Source organism: Pogoniulus pusillus, chromosome Z, assembly GCF_015220805.1.
Source record: "Pogoniulus pusillus isolate bPogPus1 chromosome Z, bPogPus1.pri, whole genome shotgun sequence".
Lineage (NCBI taxonomy): Eukaryota > Metazoa > Chordata > Aves > Piciformes > Lybiidae > Pogoniulus > Pogoniulus pusillus.
This window is the reverse complement of record NC_087309.1, coordinates 102,949,015-102,966,470: the sequence shown is the minus strand read 5'-3', so window position 1 is coordinate 102,966,470 and position 17,456 is coordinate 102,949,015. Positions and strand designations below refer to the sequence as shown.

At 39.9% G+C, this 17,456-nt stretch overlaps 1 protein-coding gene across 1 annotated transcript in view; it reads right to left on the bottom strand.

Annotated features, from left to right (window-relative positions):
• Positions 1 to 17,456, bottom strand: part of SVEP1 (sushi, von Willebrand factor type A, EGF and pentraxin domain containing 1) — a 148,223-nt gene that overhangs the window by 120,340 nt on the left and 10,427 nt on the right. The window contains exons 2-3 of the mRNA XM_064176755.1: positions 5,946 to 6,201; positions 4,551 to 4,727 (exon numbers count right to left, since the gene is read on the bottom strand). Of these exons, the coding sequence (XP_064032825.1) occupies positions 4,551 to 4,727; positions 5,946 to 6,201 (433 nt within the window). The remainder of the gene's footprint in view (positions 1 to 4,550; positions 4,728 to 5,945; positions 6,202 to 17,456) is intronic.

The following is a 17,456-nucleotide window of genomic DNA, read 5'->3' as shown; positions in this document are numbered from 1 at the left end:
TGGCACTAAATGCCTCATCCAGTCTTTTCTTGAACACCTCCAGTGATGGTGTTCAAGAAAAGACTGGACGAGGCACTTAGTGCCATGATGTATCTAGCACAGACTAAAAGCTTTTCCTTTGGTAGTTCTGCCCCATCAATTGCACATTGCCTTCATGGCTACCTTGTGCTTCAAAAAATGGGGTCTGCATGTTAGATAAAAGTTAAGACAACAGCTTCCTGACTTGCCCAACAAGTGTGATTACAGGCTGAAAAAGTTGAGGCTGTTCAGCATGGAGAGCAGGCAGCTTCAGGGAGACCTTAGAGCAGCCTTCCAGTAACTGAAAGGCGTTAGAGAACTGGAGAGGGACTGTTTCCAAGGGCGTGTAGCACTAGGACAAGGAGCAGTGGTTTGAAACTAGAAGAACTACCTGAAGGGAGGTTGTAGCCAGATGGGGATTGGTAACTTCTCCCAGACAACCAGCAACAGAACAAGGGGACACAGTCTCAAGTAATGCCAGGGGAGGTATAGGCTGGATGTTAGGAGGAAGTTCTTGCCAGAGGGAGTGATTGGCATTGGAATGGGCTTCCCAGGGAGGTGGTGGAGTCACTGTCCCTGGAGGTGTTGAAGAAAAGACTGGATGAGTCACTTAGTGCCATGGTCTAGTTGATTGACTAGGTTGGACTGGATGATCTTGGAGGTCTCTTCCAACCTGGTGGATTCTATGATTAGAAAGAAGTTCTTTAATGAGAGGGTGGAAAAACAATGGAATAGGGTGACCAGGGAGATTAATATGTCCATTCTGGGAGAGGGCTTGATGGGGGTCCTGTGCAGCTTGACCTAGTTGCAATTGTCTCTGTTTGCTGCAAGCACGTTCAACAACATGACCTCTAGAGGTACCTTTGAACATGATGCATTCTTTGATTTTGTGATTCTGTGAGATGAACATGATAGGTACCATTCTTTAATTGCATGATCACGAATTCAAAAGATCATCCCCCAAGAGCCAACTTAAAAAAGAATTTTCCCTGAAGAGTCCTGCTGAGAAAAGTGAAAAGGCTGCATTAAAAAACATATTCCCTAACTTCCTAATAAAGAGAGAAAGATACAAATGGAGATCTGGCCAGCTGGTTTACTTTTCTGTGGAACAAGCAGTTGCCTGGAGAAGAGGAGACTGAGGTGAGATCTCATTAATGCTCATAAATATCTGAAGGGCAAGTGTCAGGAGGATGAAGCCAGACTTTTCTCAATGGTGTCCAGTAACAGGAGAAGGGGAATGGACACAAACAGAAACACAAGACATTCCACATAAACATAAGCAAAAAATTCTTCATTTTGTGGGGTGGCTGAGCCCTGAATGGTCTGTCCAAAGAGGCTGTGGAATCTCCATCTCTGGAAATAGGCAAACCCACCCAGACCTGTTCCTGTGTGATTTACTCCAGCAGAGGGGTTGGAGCAGATGATCTTCAGAGGTTCCTTTCAACACCTACCATTGTGTGAATCTGTGAGTCTATGACTTGGAACAATCCGTTTTTTTACTGATTGCATGGAAGACACAGTCCTCCCACATCTATTCTTACTGACCTCTGTGTCTTTGTCTGGTTATCCGTAGTTTGAAATTCAACATTTTCAATTAAGGAAAGAAAGGAGAAAAAACACTAAAGTATTAGTGAAAAGGAAGCATTTATGTATCTACAATATTTGAAACTGGTTAAGACACTGCCACTTCTCCCTTCCTTTGTCACCATTGTCACAGATGTCTCTGGCTGTGTGAGGTTTCTAGTGTGGGCCAGAAAGCTTTTGCTTGGTTTGCTTTTTAAAGTTAAGAACAGTCAGTCTGTTCCACTTTCTGTGGCATTTCACAAACAAGATTACAAAGAACAGGAGGGGGACACTGAACCAATTTCTGCTTTTTGGCACAGAATATGTGGCTCCTATTGTATTTTATGGAAGCTTTCTAGACAGTGCTTTTTTTTTTTTTCAGGAAATCAGGTAATTTCTGTATGCTGTTGTGCATATGCCTCATACCTCCTGGCTGCTGTTTAAGTTTTAAATGCGAGACACCAGAATAACTACATAAAAATGTTACGGTTTTTATACAGTTATTCTGGTATCTCACATTTAAAACTACAAACAACAGCCAGGTGGCATAATGCATAAACACAATGGCATACATAAAATAACCACAGAAAAATAACTAAAATAGAGAAAAGAACAGATACAGCCATTCCAGGGGGTACAGCCTTCCATCTTAATGAAAACTCTAAAAGAAGCCTATCTGTATTAAGTAAACATGGGCTAGTAGAGTATTTGAAAATTTAACCAATGAGAAGCTAAAAGTAACCCAATTAAAATGTAAGTCCTGTCACTGTAAACTTGCCAGAAGTCTTCCTGCACATTATACAGTGAAGAAAAGTTAAGATGCATTCTTAAGATTCCTTATGCTTTACAAATCCACAGCTATGCTCAGCTGGGAAGCGTTAGAGGAGAAAAAAAATGTTTTAAAAAAAAGAAGAAAAAAAGTTAGAATCCTTTTCAGGACTAAAGATTTCAAAATATGCTACTTTTCCTTTAAAGGACACATGCTGCCTTTTGTTTTCATATATCGTAAAGATGAATACGATAATTGACCAGAGAGACATATTTTCAAAAATAAAATTGAGTTGTTCAAGTTCTCCCTAAGATAATTTTTTGCATCTTCAGTTACAACATATGGCTGCAATCATCAGCTTATTTACAGAGAATTTAATACCAGCTCCTTTAAAATAATAATTTTAGAAGCACCTGATGCTGTTGAATAAAACTTTTAACTATGGTTGTGAAGAAATCAGAAACACAATTTTTATGGCACCTGAAAGGTCTATCCACCCTGTAAAAAGACCTTCGCATGCAGAGAAACTAACTATAGGCCTGGTATTCTTAGGAATAGCATAAAACAGTATTTAATAATGGAATCTACTAATAGAGGCAGAAATGCATTTATTTTGTTCAACTAATAGACTACCAAGGCACTTGAGATGGAGGAAATTGACTCGATATAAGAAAATAGGAAAAAAAAACCAGAAAACAACTACAACAACAACAAAATAGATTAAAATTTGCCTTTTTTTTCCTGAAACAAATGAGTTGGAACAGATTAGTGTATATATGTCTTTAGAGTTAATTATGCAAACAAGAAAGATGCACCCACTTACAGAAAACAGGACTTCAATCCAATGTAGTCAATACTGACAGTGATTCTAATTAGATTCCTCTATTCATGCTGCACTCAAAACTCAACAAATTCCTGATTATCTTACATCTCTCTCTTACTGCAGAACAAAAAAATAATCCTCCAGAGGTCCAAGGTGAATGATAGAACTAATTAACTTCCAAACAAAAACAATGAAGTATCCCAGGCCTTCCTTGAACTGGTGACAGACAATACTGTTACCCCATCATGTCCTCAAGTATAGTCCAGATCCCTCAGTGTATCCTATCTTTATAATTCTTGTGCAGGCACACACCCTTTACAGTCTCCATTAAACCTTCCCCTAAAGGAATTCTTCAGCTTCTAGACACAAACCTGCCTGCCTCTGTCCTCTGAACAGAGCTACCAACTCTTAGAAGTTACTTCCTAAGATTCTCTACACGTCATGAAAATCACATTTAAAAAGCAGCATGGCTTTCATAAACAGATATAAAACCACGATCTATGTGTCCACTGCGCTTAGACCACATCTCTTGAGGAAACATCTGAAGAGAACTGTGACATGCAGGATGTGAGATTATGAGAATACAAAGACCAATATAAATACTGCATTTTGCTTCTCATTGAGAAAAATCAGATTATAGTTACACCTTTAGTCCAGCTCACAATACAGACATAACAGAATTCACATATGCTCTGGTAATTTTGAAACTTTTGCCCTGGAGAAACCAATAGATTTGGATAAGATCTGCATACCATCTCTGACAATAAAGAACTGTCAATCATAATTTCAGCTGTAGATCCTGAATGTGTAATAGTAAAGGGACTTGTCTAGAAAGCACTAACAACAGTCTCAGCGAAATGCAATGACAAGTTTCAGTGCAGTGACCCAAATCTCTTCTTCCTCTTTTAGTAAGTGAAAGTCAGCATGACAGAACTGAAGAACATTTGGCAAACTAATTTTCAGAAGGGATTTATCCTACAAAGACCCACATAACAGCCCTTCTTCAAAGAGGAAACCTCATGCAGGTTCAAAAAGTAATGTGGAAAATTCACGGAGGAAAAATCTGCCATGGGACTTGAGTGCAAAGATAGTACCTCAGCCTCAGTCAACTCCAGTCACAAGTTGTTGACAAGTTTCATTTTAGGGAAGTTTTACTGCATCAGAATATTTGTCCTATTCCTACCTCTTTCCTGTTGGTCTATTGCTGTAGAGGATGTATATTCAGTGGCTAGAGCTATTATATGCCTTCGGCCAGAGAGTTTTCCAACAGTCTCAGATGCATTCTGATGCAGGTTCACAGCCTGCTTTTTACTCCCAACTAAATCATCCATGCAGTCACAGTATTCAGAGAAACCCAAGCAATGAGACATGACTCACCTGTGCACTCATGCTGTAGTCCTTTCCCATAGTATCCTTTCTCACAGATGCACTCAAACTGGCCGGTGTGAGTGCCACATTTACAGCTTGCCATGATGTCGCAGCAATTTTCATTTGCCTCACAGAGGTATGAACAATGCGATATATCTTCTTGGATATAGCTGCCAGAGGGCAGGTCTGAAATAGTATCAATTTATTAATTAAAAACCCAAACAAGTCCACCCACAGCCCCACTTTATGTCATTAGTGTCAGTTTTTACAAACCCTTGGTTCCAGTTCTAAGCAGTAGCAATGGCAGCATGAACCAGAGCCTTGCTACTCCCAAAATGCAAGAGAATAATTGGTGCGCTTATTCTGGAAAAAGGCTCACTCACATCCATGGTGCAAGGAACCTTACTTTTATTCACTTGGCTTCGTTCAGAGCTAATACTGCCAAGAACGCAGTCCTATTCCCAACAGAAGCTGCTGAGACAGCTTGCCCTGGCTTTGGTGGATGCCATCTCTGGCATTAGGACAGTATTTGGTCATGGCACGTATAACCAGTTGGTCATATTGAAAAATAAAAAATTTCCACTGGCAAATTCACATAGATCAATTAAACCATACCTGGAACAAAGACAACAACAGTAAAATGTGCCACTTATGTAAAAGTAGCATGTCTTCCAAAATTCGATGCAGCAAATAAATTCCAGTGGCTAGTCTGATGCATGTTTTAAGCCTTAATCAAGCAGCACTGGCTTACAAATGAAGGTCTAGTCATTTACTAGTCTAAATTTACTCTATTTTCCAAGAAGAACTCTTTTTTTCTTTCTTTTTTAGAACACAGTAGATTAGAAAATTATAAAAACAAGTCAAAACTTCTTCTACCCTTTGCTTTTTGCAGTTTTACTGAACATAAGGGGTCATAAGCATAAATTGTATTTACTGTTATACACAGAGACCTAAATCAGTTCTGAACAAGGCAGGTTTTGTTGCTGCTTAAAATACAGGTTATCAAGGCTACTCCCAAGGTATGTACAAGATGCCTCTTCATGACAAATATATATCTGACTACAAGGTCCATCTGTTCCAACAAGAGATACTCTGGCCCAAGACCATAATCTATTCTTAGTAGACAAAACGAACATGGAGTTATTCAAGTATATAGTAAGAAGGAGAATTTGGCTCATGTTTTTGCGATTATTAGTCAAGCAAACTGTTTGTTATTTTACCTAAGGAAGGAAACATGGGCACAGCTGTTAGAAAGTAAAAGGAATGGGAAAAAAAGAAAGAAAGAAAAGAAAGGAGAGGAGAGGAATTAACACTGCATGAAATGTAAACACAAGACAGTACTGGAACTCCTTCTCTTCAGATCTCTCTGTTCCCTGTATACTTCTGAGGTTAGTACATTAATACCTTCATGAAGAGCCCTGCGTGCCAGAGCTTCAAACTCAGTAAAGCTGTGAAGAAGGTAACAGTGATCCTCTTTTGGGTGGGATGCCATGTCATTCAGTTCTCGGATATTCCCCTGCCATATCCCGAAGGTGAAGATCTCGACTCCAAACTCACGCAAGGATGCTGCAATGGGTCTTGGGTCTCCTCCATTGGAATATCCATCAGTAATGAGAAATATCACCTTTGTGGCATTTCCACGGGCATGCCTTAGTATTTGCTGGAAAAGAAAATCAAAGTGCACATGTTAGCAAAGGATTATCAGCAACTGACCCTCTGTACATTACTTCCTCCATGATGTGGCTCCTTCTATTTGAATTACACAGCTTGATTAAGCCCTTGCAAGACCATTCACTACAGTGAATATCAACCATCTGCAAGCCTGTGGCTAAGGAAGCCAACCTCCTAGTCTCAGTTCAGATGGTCACGGTCTGCACAATCACAGAAATCATGCCATGAGCTGAAATGAGACACTCAGCACACTGACTGATGAGGTCAGCCATGCGTCAGACAGCAGTGATCATGAAATGTGCTTTAGCAACTTTGTTCAAGGGTGGAGTTTGAAGAGGTAACACAAGCATTGAAAATATAATGCAAAAGTAATAGGACCACAGTTCAGATGCTGCCAGCTGTCTCAGTGCCGCAGGGGAGTTGTAGATACATAGCAACTGCCAGTTTAGTCCATGTTGCTTTCCCATTCAGCAAATTAAAGCCATTTGTTTCCAAATGCACTCAGCCATTCAGGTTGGTGAAAATTCACCTCAACTCACCATGAAAATACGCTGAAAATATGCTGCTGAAGATGGTGGCACACTTGCTCTCATTTTCATGGCTCTCATGTATGGAATTTATAGACAGATTTTCTACAGTTTGCAAGGGTTAATTAAGAATAAAAGGTATTTTAATAGGGACCATTTTGGCAAAAAAATTCACAGATCTACTGGAAAAATCATAGAAAATGATAGATCAATGAAAAGTAAAGTCAAAACCATGGTCAAAAGCACTGAAGACAACTTTGATATGCAGTAGCAACTTCACGTGAGCAATTTCTGAGCGGTTAATCCTTCTACTGTAATTATGTGACCATAGATTTATTTACACATGTTCCTTCTCACCTTCACTCTACTATTTCCTTGTCCAAAAGGTGAAATTAAATAAACTTCTGGAAAGCAAAACAGTGACTGTGTCATTCTGTCTTCCTAGCTTGAAAAGAGGTATGTGCCCATAAAGCAATTTCCTAGTGTATGCATAGACAGAGAACATGCCACAACACATGTACATACACATGCACATGTATGAAGGAAAAGGTAGTGAGATGAGGAGATTCTGTCAGAATTAAGAGATGTAAAGAAAAAGAAATAGCTGTGTCTGATGAGCCTTCATAACTGTCTCTATGAGGGAAAACTTAGTAGGTTTTAGAACATATGAAAACATGGGATTAGTCAGATACAAGCTCCTACTCATTGCCAGGCTCATAAATTATGAATAAGACCCAAAGAATTTGGATATATCTCCTGTTAAAAAAGCTCCAAAAGAATGACCTCATTCAGGATGACTTGGTTACTGGCATGCACATACATGCCTCCTATAGGCAGCTACTGAATCTTCACAAATAGTGCCACTGCACTAGGAAACTGGAACCTGGAAAAATAAGCAGCCCTCAAAACTGTAATTTTATGCATGGAAAACAAAATCCAAATTTGACAAAAATCATTTGAGTTTCCTATGGCATCATGCATTCAAGGACTGAACGTCAAGTTAGAGACAATAGTTCATTAAATTTAACAGTAACAAATTGAAGACAAACAAATGACTAAGAGAACATTCAGCTTTCTTTGTATTGTATAAACTGCTTGCTCCTAGGAGAACAAAATCCTTCTACCTGCATCTCACACCATGGCAACTATTTTTTTGTTGGTGATAAGCTTTTGTTTTTCTCGAAAGTCTGAAGTAGCAAATGTGATCTAACACATCTTAAAGTCATATGATGTTTTCATCCATGAAATTCTAAGGCACACTTCCAATATGTTGTTATCCTTCTCCCACAAACATTTGGATTGTGATTATTTTAACCTGAGCAAGCACTTCTCATTTGTCCCTCTTGAATTGTGCTTTTCTCTCCTAAAACAGTTTGCCAAGATCATTTTAGGCTTGTCCATAATAGCCTCCAAATTTCTCCATAGTCCCTTCCACCCTTCTGCCATCTTCGGATTCAAGGATCATTCCTTCTAACGCTTCACACAAAACATCTGTGACAATATGCAGTACTGCCTGAGTGAGCATGTGCCACACAGATTCCCGTCCATTTCATCCCTCCAGTCTGACAGTGCTGTAGTGTTAATCACTCTCTGAGTACATTTCCTCTTGTACAACAGGCAGAGCAGCTGCAAAATGTGATGTTAACACGCTATGGACACGAAACTATCCAGTGCATTTACCATGCTCGTAACCAACCACAGCCTCCACAGCCTCTCAGAGCACAAGCACGGGACCACCAACCAGTCTTCTCGTGGTGGCCAAATGCTTTTTGTTGCCCTACAGCAGGGGATTGCGAAGGTGTACTTTCTCCCTCCATTGTGAACTCACATAGAAGGAATTATATGCAGACTTTCAACTTGGCAGCATGCAAATTACTACCATGTTTATTTGAATAATAGGTTGCACCATGTAATACTACATTTGACAGACCCTGAAATGATACTACAGAAACCATGTTATTGTATGATGACTAGTAAATGTATTTAACCCATTCTTATCAAACACAGATTTTAAAATGGAGATAAATTGAGTTGAGCAGCTTTATCACAAAATTTTAGAGTAAGATTTACAGACTAAAATTGCCTAACTTTCAGCTCAATCAAAAGCTTACAAGTTAGGCTAATCCAACCTGCAGAGATTTTATAACCTTTCTCAAATAAGTCAGGCCACATTTCAGGACAACTTGATTTTGACTTGGCAATTCACTGATTTCAGGTAGACATTAATGAAAAGCAGGTACACACATCATCAATTAAAGCACAGACCACTGGCACTGTGGTCTGAAAGACTGCCAAGCAATGTTTTGCTGTCAGGCTTGATTTTATTGCTACTTGTACACAAAACCCAAAGGGAGTGAAAACAAATTCTCTTGCAGACACAAATACCCTTCACAAAACAAACCTATTGTTCCGTATGTTGCTTAAGTTTTAAGAGGAAAACCAGAATGAAGTGTAAAGCTATAGTGAGAAAGATTACAAAGGTGAAGATAAAGACAAGGCAAAAGACAATAGGAAGAAAAATCTTTTTAAAATTAAATCAAAACAAAAGCCTTATCAAAAAATGCATTCTGAAATGAATACTTAAAGACAAGTTGCACTGAAGGCAAAGAGTAACAGATTTAATTAACATATTTAGCATTAACAGTGCTATTTTTAAATAGAATGCAAGCAACTTAAATTAAACTTCTTTCCAACTTCTTAAGTATTCAGGCTGAAATTTTCCAGTCAGGATGTTTGTCTCAAGATGTTTCAGCGAAAATAGCTTTTATTTACTAAAACAAGATGAGGAAAAACATATGTTCCATCCACGCTTGTTTTTTGCAACCACAGCATCTCCAAGCTTTGCAGACAAAATTTCAATCTGCAAATCACATTTATAATAAAAATGAAAAAAGGCCTCAAATAAATTTAAGTTGTGGAACTTGTGCAACTGATGAAGAAACCACAACTTTCACAGGATTAAGAGATGTAATAGAGATTGCCAGTGTAACTCTCTTAAGATCCCATCTGCACAGAGCTTGCTCTAGCAGAGTATGATTTTAACAATATCAACTCATCATTAAGTCATAACATATACAAAAGGGGGTAAAAAGCCTCATTTTGCTAGGATGTGGGTTTGCAACTTTAGTAATATGCTTTGGGCACTGTTTACATCTGTGTGCAGCACAAAGTTGGCACAAACTTTGCAAAGAAAGGGAGTGGACAGAATTACACACCACTGTAATTGGTTAGCAGGTGATACAGTAGGTAGCCATAAGACTTCTGTGTTTTCCCTAAATGCAGGGACACATTTGCATGGCCAGCGAGCAAACTAGCTAAAGCCCCAGCAGTCTAGTTAGGACAACAGGTATCTCAAAAAGCACTATTTAATTCTGATTAACAAATCAGCAGGGAGCTTCGCTTCACAAACTAGACTGCCAGCAACACCTTCTGCAGCTGCTGTACACAAAACCTCTGTGCCTTTCTATGCAATCAAGAAAGGTTCACTGGCTGTAGGTCCTGTGAACAACAGCTTACCAAAGCTTCTTGAAAAGTGCAGGTCATCAATTAGAGTCAATGAGCCAGAGCTGGTATACAGCCTACTTTCTGTCTTCCATAGCTGAGTCACCCCTCTAACCATGGAAGTTCCATTGTACCAGAAAGTAAGACCTAAGGGTTGTGGGGCATCAGAATATTGCATGTCAGCCTCACCCTCAATAACATAATACACGTTTAAAAACCTTCTGGTTTGGCTGTGATGCTCTTTATTTAATATAAATAATCATAAAACAAGGTTTAGACTGGATCTTACAGAGAAATTCTTCAGTATCAGGGTGGGAAGACTCTGGAATAGGCTGCCCAGGAAGGCTGTGGATACCTCTTTCTTGGGGGTGTTCAAAGCTAGGTTAGATAAGGCCCTGAGCAGCCAAGTCTAGATGAGAGGCATCCTTGCCCATGGCAGGGAGGCTGGAGTAGATGATCTCTAAGGTCCCTTCCAACCTCAGCCATTCTATGCTTCTTTGATTCTGTAATTAGGAAAACACTAGTTTTGAAGGGACAGCATCACTTAACTCCATGACCCTGAGATAAGGCAAGAAGGCAACAGCTTTTCTGTCCTCTGCATCTGAAAGGGCAACTTCCTCTTTGGAGCAGCACTTCTGTCACACACAGAGTCAACTCGAGCTAACAGGTAAGAGAGAATGAAGCTGAGTCAACTATTCAGGCACCAGTGTAGAGTTTCTCTGAGTAGAGAAACAGACAAACAGACAGGATTGCTACACACTGTCCCAGATACCAAAACTAAACAAAGCCACTGAACAGTTTGGCACCCATTACTTGCAGCTGTAACTCCAGACACATAATCCCTGCCTTATAACATCAGAAGAAAAGAACAAGGGGAAAAAAGAAACAATCAACATGTGAGGGATTGGGGGGGGGGAGGAAAGACATAACTCCATTTAAAAATAATCTGCATATATCTGGTGGTCCACTTAGGGTTCTGTTTCCTTCTGCAAAAGCACAGTGCTGAAAACCCAAGCATTGTTCTGCCTCTTCTCTCCAATACTGTGTGGCAATTCCCATAATTTTTGTTTCTTTTAACCTTGACTCACATACCTCTGTTCCAAGACATCTTGCCCCTTCCCTCTCCAGCATATTTTGAAAGTCCATTTTTTCCCAAAAGAGAGGTCATGAATTTTAAAATGTGTGTTTACTTAACCCCTAGACTTGTAGCACAAACAGAGGTCATTCCATGTATTTAACCAGTCCCCATCAACTGCACGGACTGTACTTACACAAACTCTGGAATCACAGAAATGACAGGATGATAGGAGTTGAAACCTCTGGAGATCATCTACTCCAGCTCTACTGCTAACACAGGTACACCTAGATCTGTTTGTACAGCAATGTGTCCAGATGGATTTTCAAAGTCTCCAGAGAAGAAGACTCCATAAAATCCATGAGCAACCTCTTCCACTGCTCCAGCACCCTCAAAGGAAAGAAGTTTCTCCTTAAATGAAGTGATACACTGCCCCTTCTAGCAGTGGCTACCACTGTAAAGAGCCCAGCCCCATCCTCATGAACTCTGCCTTTTAGATATTTATATGTATTGATAAGAGCCCCTCTCAGCCTTCTCTTTTCCAGGCTTAAGAGCCCAGAGTCTCTAAGTCTCTCCTTGTAAAAGACATGCTTCAGTCCCCTAATCAACTTTATGGCCTTCCATTGCACTCTCTCCAGTAGTTCTCTGTCTGTGAACTCAGAAGGCCAGAAATGGACTGGCTAGGTAAGCCCTCACCAGAAAATTCCCTGACCTGCTGCTCACACTCTTCTTAATGCACTCCAGAACAGCATTCGCCTTCTTGTCCATGAGGGCACATTAGTGGCTCATGGTGAACTTGTCCATTAGCACTCCCAGGTCCTTCTTTACAGAGCTGCTTTCCATCAAGTCAATCCCTAATCTGTACTGATACACGGGGTTATTTCTCCCCAGGCACAGGACTCTACACTTGCCCTTGTTGAATTTCATGAGATTCCATTCTGCTCAAGTGTTGTCCAGGTCTCACTGAATAGCAGTACAGCCTTCTGCACTCCTCCCAGTTCTGTATCAATAGCAAATTTGTTGACAGTACACTCTGTCTTTCCAACCAGGTCACTGATGGAGATATTGAGCAAGACTAGATCAAGTACTGATCCAGTACTAGAGCACCATTAACTACAGGACTCTAGCTAGGCCCTGTACCATTCATCCTGACACTCTGTACTCTGTTATTTATCTGGTTCCCAACCTACCTCACTCATTCAACCCACAATTCCTAAGATTACCCATGAGGTTGTTAGGGGAGACAGTGTGAAAAATTTTGCTAAAGTCAAAGCAGACAACATTCACTGCTCTCTATTTATGTAGCTGGTTACATCATGATAGAAGGCTTTCAGATTACTTTTCATCCTGATAAGTCTCTGCAGTCCTTTCATAAATTGTCAGGTTCTCCAATAAATAAAGCTTAAATGCCCACTGAAGAGCACTTGTAAGTTAAAAGGACCTAGAGAATCCATTTCTTTGGTATGAATATCCGCATCTGTTCCTGATTTTGCCATCAAATGAAACTGAACAGTAGTCATAACTCAAAATAAGGTGCTGAACGACCTGTTTAATGGACAAAACAGCCAATTTGGTCACTATTATAAATTAATAATGTGACAAATATCAACAAAACAAACCAATTAATGCTCTTGATGACTGCAAATAAATGCATGGGGCCACTAGAAACAGCTTGTCTTTTACTATTCTAGTACCTATTTTCTTGTCTACCCTTCTTTCACAGGAATGACAGATAGGTTTCAGTAATCTTTCCAGATCTTTAATAAAACATTCTTTTCACATTAGCAAAAAGTTATTACCATCTGTATTGTATTCAGTCTCTGTGTAGTGTGTACAAATATCTGGCACTGGCTATTTTCTTTCTGCCAATAACAGCCCTTAAAATTGAATAATGAAGTCTTGTGCAACAAAATAGTTGTACAAAATCCTCCTCTAGAAATTCACTACTGTGAGCAAAAAATAAATCCTATCAGTGCAGTCACAAAGCCAGTTGAAATTTTAGCTCCTGTGTTGGTTTTCAACATTAATATACTATATACAAATTGTAATACAAAATCAGGAGGAGTAGCATCTGAGACCAAGGACTTCTCCCGCCATTTGACAGGCATTGATGTTTCTTTGCTACAGCCCCAATTTCATGTTCTGTATCTAATTCATAAACATTTGATCTTAGGCCTGATCTCTGTGCTTACTACTTTGCACTTAAAAAAGACTTTGACAATACTGAATTGATCATTAATATACCCATCAAAAGGGGAACAAAATGAATGGGTTTACCTGCCTCACTTTACAAACCAGGCTTTAGACAACATCAGAGAGTCCCAGGAATTTTACAAGGAGAAGCCTGACTTAGAAGATTTGTATTGGCACTTAGATTTCAAAATAACGTTATGCAAGCATTCATCACAAAAATCGCACTGCTCCTTGTATACCTTGCAGGGCTACAAAGGGAATGTTACCAGTTGTAGCTCATGAAGAATCATCACTGCAGCTCAGAAGCAAAACAGAAAGCCCTTCATTAACGAGACATTCAGGTCTGCTATACCAGTGCTATACCACTTACACTAGGAACTACCTACACGCCATGGGATGAACTCTAAATAGAACAAGATGATTCTTTTTTCCAGAAGATCACTTATTCACTATAGAAGAAACTATTTTTGTAATATTACAGAACACAATTAGAAACACAACATAATCCTTATTCTATTTATATTAAAACTAAGATATTATACTCTGTTGCAAAAACATCTATATATTCAGTAGGATATTAGATGAGTATGTCTTAATTTCTCACTGATAGCTTCAGAGGTTGATCTGCATGTCATTCACAAAGGGAAACGGGAATGATAAATGTTTTTGCAAAGCTCACTCTTTGTTTTAGTGTTCTCTTGCTTCATCCTTCCTGCACATAAAAAAATCAAATTTTGGAAGGAAATTTAATATAAATAAATGTTCTGGGGGGAAAAAAAGTCAGTACTGGGATCAACCATAACATCTGATGGATATAAAACATCATATCACAGATTCCTAAGCAATCTCAAGGAAGCTGGTCATCTCTCAAGAATCATGCAAAGCTAGAAAATGGCAAATATTATTCCCCTTATTCGTGATACAAATGTTGTTAGTACTTTACACAGCTGGCTGTACTTTCTCTGATTCCTCTCTAAAACAGCAAAGGTCTGATTTCACCATCTTTTCTTTAGGTTACTGAAAACTGCTACTTTCACAGCTCCACTCAAATCAATCTTAACCTCTCTTTAAAGTTCATTGCCTTTTTCAGGAAAGGAACCCAATGATAGCCCGAAGTTAGATGTTCTGGTTTCTGATTGTTACCTTTCCACAAGCACTAGAGAATGCGCTCTCACCTATACAGAAGGAATTAACTAAGTTCAAAGTTTTCCTTGTAGATTCCCCTAGCAGGAACTGCATTTATAATTTAGGAAAATGATGTATCTATAGAATTAACATGTAAGTAGTGCTACCACTAAAGATAACCAAACAAAACTTTTTAAAAAAGGGAAAAACAAAAGAACTCATTTACAATACAATCAGTTTATGCTGGTCTAGTCTTGTATTACAATGATTTTCACTTCAGTTAAATGATGTACCAGCTCTAGGAATTGTTTTCTCATGATTAATTTACACAACCATGGCTAGGGCATTCTTATCTATGCATCTGTCTTTTTATCTTTTCCTACCCTTCTCATCACCTCCTTCTCTTCAACCTTCACCTCTGCTTTCCACAGTGTGACCCCTTCTGCATGTAGTTATGTTCCACTTGTCTTTTATCCTTTCCCAACTTATATGTGGATTTGCGTGAGAATGAGCTTTCCAATCTCCCACCAATAACAAAGCACAAAACCTCTAACTAATTCCCTTTTCTTTTTTGCTTAGCTACAACACTTACCTCACAAGCATCTCTAACTGGCACATCTGACCTGACTAAGTCTCACAGCTGAGTGGAACATTCTCACTCTATGCATCTAAGCACACAGGTAAAAAGATAGGCACATTCATAGCCAGGAAATGTAGGGACATGTCATCTGGTGAAAGACTGTCAGATCTAGCATTGTTCATCCTGGAGAAAAAAAGGGGTGAGGTGTTCTCATTCAGTATATAAATACTTAATGAGAAGGAGAGTAAAGATGGATGCAGACTTATCCACCTGGTAGCACAAGGCTAAAGACACTAACTGAAACACCAGAAATTCCACTTAAATGGAAGAAAGCATTTTTACTGAAAGGGTGATCAACCACTGAAACAGGTTTTCCAGAAAGGCTGTGGGATCTCCATTCTCGGAGATATTAAAAACCCAGCTGGACACAGGCCTGAGGAACCTGATCCTGTAGACTCTACTTAGAGAAGATGAGTTGGTCTAGTTGGTCTCCAGGGCGCCCTTCCAAACACAACGATTCAGTGATTCTGTATTTCTGTGATATGGGAAGAACACATCTGATGTCCATTTTTTAGCACTTATTACTAACCTGACCTTTTTGCCTCTTTCTACAGTATGGACTCTGGCTGTAATGTCTGTGATACATTTTCAACTCTGTAAGTAGCATTGCAAAGTAAATGCCATTTTGTGTACTTTATACAGTTTGAAAAATTATTAAACTGTTGTTACCTTGCAGAGCAAAGCTGTGCCTTCCAAGATTAAGACAATCATCTTCACATTGCATAAAGACTGTTTCTTCCTCCCATCATGCAAAAAAATAAACACACCCAAAGCCATCACTGCCTTTGCAATGACAGGAGCTACTGCATGGAATTTTGACCTATACACTTGTTTCACACAAGTGTTAGAACTACTGGATTTGCTGACTTGAAATTGGGTGGCTTTAAATCATAGAATCATAAAATAATAGAATCAACCAGGTTGGAAGCGACCTCCAAGATCATCCAGTCCAACCTAGCACCCAGCCCTAGCCAGTCAACTAGACCATGGCACTAAGTGCCTCAGCCACTCTTTTCTTGAACACCTCCAGGGATGGTGACTTCACCACCTCCATGGGCAGCCCATTCCAATGCCAATCACTCTCTCTGTCAAGAACTTCCTCCTAACATCCAGCCTAGACTTCCCCCAGCACAACTTGAGACTGTGTCCCCTTGTTCTGTTGCTGGTTGCCTGGCAGAAGAGACCAACCCCCACCTGGCTACAATGTCCCTTCAGGTAGTTGTAGACAGCAATGAGGTCACCCCTGAGCCTCCTCTTCTCCAGTCTAAACAACCCCAGCTCTCTCAGCCTCTCCTCATAGGGTTTATGTTCCAGGCCTATCACCAGCTTTGTCGCCCTTCTCTGGACACATTCCAGCACCTCAACACCTCTCTTGAATTGAGACACAGGACTCAAGGTGTGGCCTGACCAGTGCTGAGTACAGGGACAGAATAACCTCCCTTGTCCTACTGGCCACACTGTTCCTGATGCAGGCCAGGATGCCATTGTCTCTCTTGGCCACCTGGGCACACTGCTGCCTCATCTTCAGCTTACTATCTATCAGTACCCCCAGGTCCCTTTCCTCTTGGCTGCTTTCCAGCCACTCAGTCCCCAGCCTGTAGCACTGCTTGGGGTTACTGTGGCCAAAGTGCAGAACCCTGCACTTGGCCTTGTTAAATCTCATCCCGTTGGCCTCTGCCCACCTATCCAGCCTGTCCAGGTCCCTCTGCAGGGCTCCCCTACCTTCCAACAGATCAACACCTGCTCCTAGCTTGGTGTCATCTGTACCTAGTTTCTAGTAAAGCACTAACACACATATCCTTCATATTCTGTCCTTCATACCCTGAGGTCTTCTGAAAGACAAGGTATATTATGTAAGTAGCCATTTCCTCAGCTCTTGACACTGTACAATAATTTTATCAGGGCTCAGAAATGTTGCTGGGAGCTTTATATACTGTTATCCTGTGTACTATATTCAAAGTATCACCTTGATAACAAGTGTCAGTTTGGTTTGAAAAATCCTAGTCTTCTCTCTGTGTGAGCAATTTTCATTATTAATATAACCAAGATGCTACTTGACTTCTCCAGTGCTGCTCTGGTCTTTTGCTAACAATGAAAAAGAGAGTTGAAAAATACTTTACTAAATTAATTAATTATACTTCATGTATTTTCAGACCAAACGTTCACACCACTAGTACATGTGC